This window comes from Microcaecilia unicolor, chromosome 3, assembly GCF_901765095.1.
Source record: "Microcaecilia unicolor chromosome 3, aMicUni1.1, whole genome shotgun sequence".
In the NCBI taxonomy this organism is placed as follows: Eukaryota; Metazoa; Chordata; class Amphibia; order Gymnophiona; family Siphonopidae; genus Microcaecilia; species Microcaecilia unicolor.
In genome coordinates, this window is record NC_044033.1 from 80,093,609 (window position 1) to 80,106,074 (window position 12,466).

At 42.7% G+C, this 12,466-nt stretch overlaps 1 protein-coding gene across 1 annotated transcript in view; it reads right to left on the reverse strand.

Annotated features, from left to right (window-relative positions):
* The window catches only part of LOC115465558 (serine/threonine-protein kinase MRCK alpha-like), an 806,479-nt gene that overhangs the window by 122,291 nt on the left and 671,722 nt on the right, over nt 1–12,466 (reverse strand). The window contains 2 exon segments of the mRNA XM_030196108.1: nt 353–415; nt 9,588–9,804. Coding sequence (XP_030051968.1) covers nt 353–415; nt 9,588–9,804 — 280 coding nt within the window.

Sequence of the window (12,466 nt, forward strand, 5' to 3'; positions counted from 1 at the left end):
AACCCAAAATCGGTGTTCGATTATATCGATTTGGGTGACCCCTGAGAGAAGGACGCCCATCTCCCGATTTGTGTCGGAAGATGGGCGCCCTTCTCTTTCGAAAATAAGCCTGTATGTATCCTTATGGACCACAGATTATACCTTTCATCTATTGCTTCAACTGTGTTATCCATATAACGTTTGGATGTAGTTACATATTTAGAACTGTATACTCCAAGCTAAAGAAAAGGGTTAAAACTTAGGGCAACCCACGCCCTACCTTTAAGGTAAACACAATGTAAAAATAATACACTGAATAGTGTGAGCTTCTTGCGTGACACAGGCTTTTGAAAAGCATAGTACTGTTTCTTACCATCTTTGGTGATATGTACAACAAAGAGCCCTTCTTCATTCCCTAGAGCTATCCGTTCATGATCTAAGGCCAGGAAGAGAAAGAAGTTAAGATTCATCAACTTTGGCAAAGATGGTAAAATAGGAATATGGAAACAACCCTATATGACTGTGTTGCAGCAATAATGATATGCAGACTGAAGCAGCAGGATTTGGCCCTATCTAATGAATGTCACTGTTGTTCCATGGTCGCAAGCATGTGAAAGTCACAGAAGATGGGAACACTGTGGCTCTAAACCTCACATTTTCACATGCAAAGGCTGAAAGAAATCCAGGGCATGACTAAATTTGATATCAACAAATGCTGCAGGAATATGACCCATCATTTAAATGTTTCAAATTTCCAGTTTACTAAACCTGACAATATGCCTTAAAGCCAGTCAGGAAACTGCTTATTAACTAAGTTATTCCACAGAGAGCAGGCAGCAAAATAAACACTGCAACCTGCCATTAACAAAAATGCCATCAATTCTTCTCATCAACTATCTGTTTTTAATCTGACAATGTTTCCCTTCTTTATGTCTATTAATATTTTGCTCTATATTTCAGGTTGGGGAGAGCAATTAAACTTGTAAGTGGCTAACTAATTATAAGGCAGTTGCTATGAAAGTCTTCCTCCACTGTCCTCTCCTGAACAGAAGGCTGTATGGTCTCTATCTCCTTGTAATCAGTACATACTCATCATTTGTATTACAAAGATTTGACCTCAGAATTGAACATACCTACCTACAGTCTGATTACTCATTAGTTCATCACTATTAAACTCTTAGCCAGTGACAAGGCTGAGCCTTTTACACATTGGCTCTCCAAGGATCAGACCCAGCATTCCTTGCATTTTCTTGCTGTCTCACTAGCCTTCCCAAGCAATCAGATATATTGGACTTCCCTGTTAGGTTAACGCTGACTGGATTCTCCTCTACAGGTACACATTTTACAGACCTTCTTTTGTCTAAGGAGGTGCTCAACAACAACAAGGTTGCTGTCATTTGGCAAAGGTTGAAGTGTATCACCACTATGATAGGTGCAGACCATAGTGTCTAAGAGAGACTGCCCCAAAGGATCGGTCCAGACAAATGGGTTGTGACCATCCGCCAGCAGGAGGATATGAAACTCTAATGAGCTGTGCCTCATAAGCTCCTGTGCTTAGCAACCAAGACAGTATTCAATAACAAATCAGTGAAAGAGAGTGATTTCTATAAAACAAACTCCAGCCTCTAGACAGAAAAAGAATTATGAAATAAAGGGCACAACTCATGCCTTACAAAAAGCAGAACCAGAACAATACAAACACCCAAAATTACATAGAACCTGGAAAAATAAAACCATCACAGAAGGGCGGGTTCTGGACTGATCCTTTGGGACTAAAGGAAAGAAAATTATTAGGTAATTAACTAATTTTTCCTTCCATTAGGTCTTAAGAATCAGTCCAGACAAATGTGATGTACAAAAGCAATTCTTAAGAGGGGAGGGACTGTGATATCCCTGCAGCGAGAACCATGGCCCCAAAGGAAGCGTCTGCTCGAGCAGATACATTCAAATAGTAATGCTGAACACAAAGGAATGAGAAGACAACATTAATGAATGACAGATCTCTGCCAACGAAATTGCCCTAGACTCTGCCAAAGATGTTGCCAAAGACCTGGTACATTGAGCTTTGATGTGCATGGGAGCAGATCTACCCCTCAGCATGTAAGCCCAAAAAATAGCCTTAAGTCATCGAGCCACTATAGCTTTGGAGGCTGGCTAACCCTTCTGGGGTCCCGCAAAGAGGACAAAAAAATGATCAGAACACCTGAAATCATTGGTAGCAGTAAGATAGCCGTCACAAAATGCATAGCCACCCGCTGGGGCTACCCAGCAGGCACTTAGAGGGTCTATCCCCAGAACAGCTAAGGGCCACCCGCACCTGCCGCTTGTGCTCTACACTAGCACCCTCCTCCCACTGACTGGATCCCAACCTCCTCTGGGCAAGTCTCCCACTCTCAAATTATCCCCAGTGATTTCTAGATTACTGGGGATATACTCCTAGTGGTCCCACAGTTCACAGAAAGCACTCACAGACCCAACACAAAAAAACTGAATAGTGTTTGTCTTAAAAATATTAAACAACTAACATAAAAAATGCAATCAGCAAATAATAATGGGTAACTGAAATATGGATCAATTATAACACTAACTAAACATTTGTATACTAGCTAAGTAGTACCTGGGGAAATGAGGACATATAATTCTTCACAGAGCCTCAGCAAAGAGATCCTACTCTCTTTTCTTCCTCACTAAGATTGGGGAAAAAGCCAGTACAATCCAAATGAAAATGAGCTTCTGGGCCAATCAGAGTCCAGAACAACAAGTTTTAAAAATAGCTGGTTACCCCCTCCGAGGGACACCACCTTGCAGTGGTGGAGGGGCTTCTGTGTTTCAATGACTCTAGAGGGCTATGCTGAAGGGTTACCTATATCAGACAGGCCTCTGAGGAGAAACCAGACAAAGAGTGTCCCAAACTAGGGAGAGTGGAAAGATGGCGACCTGAAGCTCGTATGCTCAACAGCCCAGCTGTCCTCTGAAGATCTGTCTTTGTTTACTTGAAATTTCCTCTCTGCAACTGCAGTTACCTTAACTGAGAGGAAGGGACAATTGGGGGTCAGCCGCTGATGGCCAGAGTTTTGTCCCCTGTGCAGCAAGTGTGGGAACGCTGCGTGACGAGCTGCTCACAGATGACTGGGTTGGTGAGTCCTTTGATTAGCGCCGGTGAGGGAGCGTCAATGCTCTTGGACCTGGAAACAACTTCATCGCTCCCGAATCATTTAACCACCATGTTCAAAGGAGTGGAGGAGTGAGTTAGGATTCCATGCTGAAACGGAAATCGTTTACAGCTGAACCCAAGTCAGCGGTGCCACTCCTAAACCCGTAAGAGCTATCAGCTTGGCGTTTTTGGCTCCCGAGGAGGTTACATTGAATATCATCTGGAAGGCGCTCCAGGACCTAACGGTGGTAGTAAATAACTTTGCTTCTGATATAATCTTATTAGTGAGCTACATGGATAATCTAATCAAACCCTTTGAGAAAGAAAAATTGATACAGCAAATTAAGTTCTACAGGAGTAGGAAACGGTTACGATTTTGAAAATGATAATAGACCAGAAATTTGAACAAAATGAATATTATTACAGATGATTAATAATGAGATTGTTGTTTTCCCAGAGTTCCGGGTATGACTCCTAAAGATTTCCTCAGAAATATTTCCTGAAACTTTTGTTATTTTCCTTTGCAATGATTCCTCTTAGTAATATAAATTATTACTTAGCAATATTAATTCAAAAGGAGTGAAGCCTGTGAAACTGGGATTACCTTAATCAGTGGGAATTGGATTAGAGACTCAAGTGTTCGCATTGTTAAATTTCTAGTTTTAAAAGAGAAAAAATGAAATTAGGTGTATTATTTCTACTAATATTGGACAATAAGTATGTTTCCAACAAAATAAATTGAATATACACCATTTTGGGTTTGAAGAAGCCAACCAGATTATCAATGTGGAATAATGATTCAGATAAATAATAACTGGGGATAATCAGGTTAATACCACGTTTTTTCTGTTTACTGTTGTTTAATTGATCTCCTTGTCTTGTTTCACTCTCTCTATTTTGTGGTCTAAGGAAGAGTATAGAATTACCTGATTGAAATAATTCTTGTGTATTACTTTCTCTGTATTTCTGGCAAGTTACTTTATTGCTTGTAAATTTGAATTCTTATAAATAAAAAAAAAAAAAAAAAATAGCTGGTTACATCACTGCAGGCATTTCCTTTATCTGTGTTAACTAAAGAAGGAAAGGTCAGTTCTTTGTAACAGCTTAAAACATAACATGCATCACCTGCTAGCCAAACTAGAGAACTTGTGACTCTGGGCAAGTCACTTAACCCTCCATTGCCTGCCGAATTGAGCCTGCCATGAGTGGGAAAAAGTGCGGGGTACAAATGTAACAAAAAAGAAAAAAATACACTTCAAGAATTAAGGCAATATTACAGGCTTAAAACATATTGTTTTGTCATAATAGCGCATCCAACAGTCACAGGGAAGCGTATTCTGCAGAATAGATCTCCCTGGAAAAAGAAGAATGAAAACACAGTCTGATTGACATGAAAAGGAGATACAATCTTCAGTAAAAAGGACGGAACTGTCCGTATGGAAACTCCTGAGTCTGAAAAGTGAAGAAAAGGATCCCTGCAAGAGAGAGCTTGAAACTCTGAAACTGTCTGTGCTGACAAAATGGCAACTAGAAATACTGCCTTTAAGTTCCTTGATAGTTGCTGAACAAAGGTGCTCAAAGGGGGCAGACAGAAGAGCCTTAAGAACCACTTGAAGACTCCACTAAGGATAAATATTAAGGAGAGGGGGATGCAGATGAGTGACTCCCTTGAGGAATCACACTATATCAGGGTGAGCAGCCAACGAGGCATTCTGTATCTTGTCTCAATGACATGCCAACGCTGTCACCTGAACTTTGAGCAAATTGAGAGCAAAGCCTTTTTTGAATCCCTCCTGAAGGAAAGATATAATTTGAGGCAAGGAAGCATGAAATGGAGAAACACCATTCTGTGCAGGCCAGCTCTCAAAAGTTCTCCACACTCTAGCATAATAAGAAGTGGACCGCTTTTGGGCTTGCAGCAAGGTAGTAGTAACATCATCTACATAACCCTTCTTCCTCAATCGTGTCCACTCAAGAGCCAGGCTGTAAGACCAAAGTGGGAGGGATCCTCCATAAGTACAGGACCTTGGTGCAATAAAAGCCTGTCTGTGAAGGAAGAGTCAACAGAAGAGCGATTTGAAGATTTATTTATTTAGATTTTGCTCACACCTTTTTCAGTAGTAGCTCAAGGTGAGTTACATTCAGGTACTCTGGATATTTCTCTGTCCCAGGAGGGCTCACAATCTAAGTTTGTACCTGAGGCAATGGAGGGTTAAGTGACTTGTCCAAGATCACAAGGAGCAGAAGTGGGATTTGAACCGGCCACCTCTGGATTGCAAGACCGGTGCTCTAACCAGTAGGACACTCCTCCACCTCAAAGATGGATGAGGTTCGCATACCAAGGACATCTGGCCAATTTCGGAGCTACAAGAATTACCTTCCTGAGATGAAATGCAATCCTGTGCAACGTCCTTCCCACAAGAGGCTATGGAGGAAACACGTAAAGGAGACCATCCAACAGCCAAGGTAGTACCAGTGCATCCATTCCTATGGAGTCTTTCTCCCTGAAGCGGCTGTAGAATCTCTGTACTTGCGCATTGAGTTTGGATAACATAACGCCCAGAACCGGAAGGCCCCGCTGAGTGGAATTGAGGCAAAATGCAGTCTTTGACAGTTGCCATTCCCCCGGATCCAGAGACACTCAGCTGAGGAAATCCGCTTGCGAGTTCAGGGAACCCACTATGTGAGACACTGAAATCATCAGAATGACCGGCTCAACAGGGATGATTGTAGGGGCCACATGTGGAACCGCCCAAGGCAGATCATCAAAGCTGCAACCATAGAACTGAGAACCTGAGCATAATCCCATGCCTGCGGGCAGGGAAGAGGGAGAGAAGCCTGAGAATTTGCTGTTTGAGCTTGAGCTGACAATGCAGAGACAGGACAACCTTCCCCATCTGGGTATTGAAGCACACTCCCAGAAACTCCAGGTTCTGGTTGGGGATGAGATGACTCTTTCCGTAATTCACCACCCAACCCAAAACATAAGACAGGACTGTCTGTGTACTGCAGAAACTCTCTTGATAAGAAGGTGCCCGAATTAACCAATCATCCAGGTAAGGATGTATCTGGACTCCTTGCCGCTGAAGAAAGGCTGCCACCACCATTATAACTTTTGAAAATGTGCAAGTTGCAGTGATGAGGCCAAAAGGCTTGGTCTTGAATAGAAAATGATCTCCCAGGATCACAAACTAGACAAATTTCCTGTGAGGAGGGCATATGAAAATAAGCCTCTTTGAGGTCCAATGAGGTGAGAAACTTGCTGGCTGGACCAAGGCTATGACAGAACGAAGAGTCTCCATGCGGAAGACTAGCACTCAGAGACTTGTTCACCCCTCTGAGATCCAGAACTGGGTGAAGAGAGTCTTCTTTCTTTGGGACATCATCATGGATTGAATATCGACCTGTGTGTCTCTCTGCTAGAGGAATGGGCTGAATGGCTCCCAGTTATCTTAAAGAGGATAAGGTAGTTAGCACTGCCCAACTCTTTGCAAAGCTGTTGCAAGGGTACAGCATGAAAAGATCTGCAAGTGACTTTGAAAATTCTAGCTTGTAGCCTCTGGGAATGATATCGAGGACCCATTGGTCTGCAGTAACGGAGGGCCACTCCTTGTGAAAGTGGGAAAGATGCCTACATATGTCTATGTAAAAGGAGTGAACCTTGACCCCGTCATTGCAAGGGCTGCGAAGACAGAGAGGTTCTTGAGAAAGTGGAAAAGGGCTTCTTGCCTCCTCAAAAGGAAGACTGAGTCTGAGGAAAGCAAGATTTTTGAGTGGAAGCACTAGCCATACCCGATCTATACCTCTATGCTTCTCTAAAATGAGACTTAGAGGCATATTTTCAAAGCACTTTTGGAGGCTAAGTTCCATAGGTTTCTATGGAACTTTGGGAGGCTAAGTGCTTTGAAAATGAGCCTCTAAGCCACCTGGAATCTCCCAGGTCTTTAACAATAATCTCCACATCTGCCCCAAAGAGTAGTTTCCCCAAAAAGCGCAACTTCGCCAGATGAGATCTGGATGCCATATCATTGGCCCAATGCTTCAATCATAGCCAGTGTTATGCCAAAACAGCCAAGGCCATATCTTTAGCTGATGCTCGGAGAACAAAATAAAGAGTGTTTGACAAATAGGACATCTTGCCTCTAGGGTAGGGAGAAAATCTGGATGGGAGTCCCACGTGGACAATTATTGAATCCACGATAAAGAAGCCCTGGTTACAAAAGAAAAAGAAATTGCTGCCTGAGAATTTAACGCAGCTAGTTGAAGGCAAGTTTCAAGGAAGCCTCAAGCTTGCGGTCATGCATATCCTTTAATGCAGTGCTGCCTTCAACAGGGATAGTGGTACATTTAGCAACTGCCATAATAAAGGCATCCACCTTAGGCACAAACTGCTCTAAATCAGATGGCAGAAGAGGATATAATTTTGTGATCAACAGATGCAACTCCGCTCTCAAAAGCAGCCTAGCTATAGTAGAATCATCACCCCCATCTACCTCTGAAATGTCCAAGTCAGGGCCACCAGCAGAACCATAACAGTCAGAATACACATGTAAACCCTCCTCCGAGTCCTGAGGAGGAACATTCTCCAAATCCTTAGGAAGCTGCTCCTCAAAAGCAACATGAGGGGAAGATGGAGAGGCAGCTTAATAAAAAGGCCTGATGTAATAAAAGAACAAATTCAGGTGAAAACGTCAGGGCAGAGACTTATACCCCTGCAAAAACAACATCCCAGGACACGGAGGTGGGAGAGGAACCTGCTGACAAAATGATCACCAAAGCCTTGCGGAATGCAGGAGCCACTGGCGCTGATTCCGCCAAAACTGCCATTGGAGAGGGCCGGACTGAATTCCCAGAGATGGCGTACTGATGGCCAAAGTAAGTAAAAGTGGCATATCCAAAGAAGTAAAGCAAAGCGTGCAGGAACTGGTATCTGAGAGCTTACCCCTGCAGCATGCACAAGACTTAATAGGCTCAGACAGAGAATAATAAATATACTCAAAGAAAACAGCCAGTCTTGTAACCTCCAAGGCACTAAAGCCCCACAATCTTCCCACAGAACAAGTGCTCTCAAGAAGAACTGCAGTGGCTGCTTTTCTGCTTTTTTTTTTTATAGCGGCAGGAGAAAAAGAGAAGGGAAGACTGAGTTGAAGAAGTAGAAAGTGGCAATGGGGGAGCAGGGAGGGACTTAGACCATTAGGTTTACACCTGAAGCACAGTATTCTCAACCCCATATTCAACTGGTCGCCGCATCTCAAGAAAGATATAGTAGAATTGGAAAAGGTGCAGCGAAGGGCGACTAAAATGATAGCGGGGATGGGACGACTTCCCTATGAAGAAAGATTAAGGAGGTTAGGGCTATTCAGCTTGGAGAAGAGACGGCTGAGGGGAGACATGATAGAGGTATATAAAATAATGAGTGGAGTGGAACAGGTGGATGTGAAGCGTCTGTTCACGCTTTCCAAAAATACTAGGACTAGGGGGCATGCGATGAAACTACAGTGTAGTAAATTTAAAACAAATCGGAGAAATGTTTCTTCACCCAACGTATAATTAAACTCTGGAATTCGTTGCTGGAGAAAGTTGTGAAGGCGGTTAGCTTAGCAGAGTTTTAAAAGGGATTGGACGGTTTCCTAAAGGACAAGTCCATAAACCGCTACTAAATGGACTTGGGAAAAATCCACAATTCCGGGAATAACATGTATAGAATGTTTGTACGTTGGGAAGCTTGCCAGGTGCCCTTGGCCTGGATTGGCCGCTGTCGTGGACAGGATGCTGGGCTTGATGGACCCTTGGTCTTTTCCAAGTATGGCATTACTTATGTACTTATGAACCTGCAAGCAGGACAGGCCACCACACCACACAGAAGTCACCTCAGTGCACAGGAGCTGCTATCCCACCTGCTAGGGATAGAGAATACAGGCTTGGTTGCTGAGCACAGGAGCTTATGAGACACAACTCATTAGAGCTCTCTATCTTCACCTGCTTGTCTGATGGTCACAATCCATTTGTCTGGACTGATCCTTGGAATGTAATGGAGCCTTGTTTATGCAATACCCACATCCTCTTTTAAATCCCTGTTCTTTCTCTGCCATGCTGGAAAACGGCAGCAGCATTTTTCTTTTTTATGAAACATTTTCAAATGTATCCAAATGATTCTACTTTAACCTATTCATACACTATCTTCTTATATTTGTGGTTAGAAGAGCAGAAGAGCACACTGAAATTTCAATTTGAGGAATATAAATATTTTAAATAAATAAAATAAATATCTTAGATCAGAAAATGAAAATATAAGATCTTCTTCATAGGTATCATTGACTTCACAGGTTCAATTTGCTTCAAAAGCAAATTGTACTTGTAGTTCTTGTAGCAATATGTTATTGGTTACTGTAAGTCTTGTGCTACCGCTTCGACTAGCATGATCTAACAAGAAGAGCTAGGGCAGAATGCCTACCTAAGATGGCTGCCGACTGTGTAGTTTTAATGAGGGGCAGTGTGCTATCATAAGCTTCTTTGGGAATGTAAACTGAACGATCTTTCAGTTTGTTCTTCTTCAGAATCCTATGAAGTTCATTCAGGACTCCCACCCACTTGCTCTTCTCGTTCTCACTGTCTGCTAGAATCAGGATTGAACACTTGTTACTGGAGGTTGAGAGCTGGGAAGCTGTAACCTAAAACAAATAAATAATATATTTATTTAAAAATTGTTACATACCCTCTTCTTAAGGAATCCCAAGTCAAAATGGTGTATACGTAAAAGAAAAACAAAAGAAACCCTTTTTTCAGAATATCCTCATTCAGAAGTCAAAATGAGGTTGGCTCAAATTGTCTTACTTCTTTCCTGGAACCCAGGCTCTTAATTTTCTGAATACACTTGAGCTCTGCTGGCCATGACAGGCTGGATCACAAAGTAGAGCAGTGCTCACCAATATTTCTGCAGTCACAACTTCAGTTCGCACAGCTGCAGAAAGTATGCGTTTCCTGAGCAGCACAGGACAATGCTGTCATATAGCCCTGCCCAAGTTGTGACCACAAACCTGGGTTTTGTGACCCCATTTGGGAAGCTCTGAAGTAGTGTCCCCAGCACCAGCCACAGGATAGGACAGCATCTCCATTTTCCACATTCATTTAACTTATTTATCACACTTATAGCAAAAGCTCAAGTGATTTACATTCAAAATATAATTGCAGAAGCTTTATATAGATAATATACCAAAATTGACATAAAAATCAAATGAAGAAACATTAATGCTATAAATATAATACACCAATCGCATAAGAATAGAAATAATGCAGACTCACCATCTCAATAAAACCACAAATTCCACCCAAAAAGTTCACCACTAATCACAGGTCAGGAAAATTCTCAGGCCCCTTCCAGGTATAACTAAATAGAAAAACTCAACATTACCCCCTCCCCCCAATATCCTTAGAATTCCACATCCACCAACAAAACAGACAGAAAATATGGCAATTATAAAACCTCACTCACAAAAGAATAAAAATGTATCTTTTTTGGAAAGCGAGATATGCATCTTCTAGTCTGATGGAACTCAGGAGGGTTCAAAAAAGGCCCTCCTTTCTTACCCACTCAGTTTCTTATATAGACAAATATCACTCTGGGAAGATCTAAGTTGTTGCATGGAGTTATGACAAGCCAAGCAAGCAGATAAATAGCTAAGGCCAATGTTTTCATGGTTTTAACTGTAAGGAACAGCAGCGTAAATGTTGCGTGTGTTACCACTGAAAGCTAGTAACACACATGTAAAAATGCATTTTTGCCACAAATAGGCGCAGCATTGTGATTTTTAGGAAGCCCTAAAAACATACTACTGTAATAGTCTATGGGGCTCACAATCAAAATAAAAAATGTCCAAAAAATGGCATAAGTGGCAGGAGGATGTATTTCTCGTACGAAAACGTCCAAACCATATAATCAAATACCCAGGAAAAAAAAATGTTTGAGAACGGTATTTGCTGGAAAACCCCCCTGTTTTCAGAAGGGGCGTGAGATGGGCAGCGTTACATGATGGATGTTTTTTTTTTTTGCGATAAGAGATTGCAAAATGACTTCCGGGAGCAGGAAAGAAAAACTTTGTGATTTAGACCTGCTTTAAAAGTGGTAGGTCAAGGCCAAACCTGTCTTTGGACCCAGTGGTGAATTTGCTGAGTTGGAGAGTGGAGAGGTAGAATTGATCACTTGTGGAAAAGAGTGCAGAGTTGCTGAGTGGTTGGTTAACTTTGTTTGTTTGTTTGCCCCAGTCTGAACCTTTTGACCCACAACTATCCTGCCTTGTCTCCTTTGTGTCGCACCTCTACAAGTCCTTGCACACAACTGCTAGCCTCCACCACCACCACACTGATCCTTTACTCTGCATCTGGCCCCCTTCCCCTTGGCATAAAATTCCAAGTTAACCTCCAGGTGCACTTGATTCAGCTTGTGTGGTACTACTAATTTTCCTAGACTCTCATGCATTGATAATCTGCAGCCAAGTTGGAACATCGGCTCAATATCTGGTGTTGCTTGCTACCTTCAGTGCTTGATGTCCATTTATCTTTTTGGACCATTTTTCAGACCCCCCCCCCCCCCGGGTCCAAGTGAAAAATGACAATCAAGCCATTGGGATGTAGGGGGAGACAGCATTCTTAGTAGACTGGCCATACAGACATCCCAGCAGAGTAGTGGGGCACCCTAGGGGGCACTACAATGGACTTCACATAAAAGGTTTCTGGTACACATTTTACCATTGCTCTCTTATATTGCATGGTGAACCCCTCCCCCAAACCTACTGTACCCAAATATACACCATTATAATTAGCCCTTATGGCTGCAGGGGTCACCTATACATGGGTACAATATGTTTTTGGTAGGTTTTTTTTTTGGGGGGGGGGGGGGGGCTCACACTTTCCATCACAAGTGGATTATGGGCCTGGGTCCCCCCTCTCTACTGTCCACTGCACCAACCACTAGGCTCCTCCAGGGACCTGCTTGCTGCTCTAATAGGACTGGCTATAACATCTGAGGCTGTCATATTGCCTGGTATGTTGCTTCTTTCATATCTTTGGTGGGGTGGAAGGGGGTCAGTGACCAATGTGGGGGGGGGGGGAGTAAGGGGGGTCATGCCTTAATCCTGCCAGTGGTCATCTGATCATTTAGGGCACTTTTTTCTGACTTAGATATGATAAAAACAGATCTAGACCAAAACGTTTAAATTGTAGCCCAGGGCGTTTTTGTTTTGTTCCATCATAGCAGAAAAACATCCAAGTCTTAGGAACATCCAAATCCAGCCCCAGTCATGGCCCCCTTGTGATCTGAATGCACTGCCATTGAAC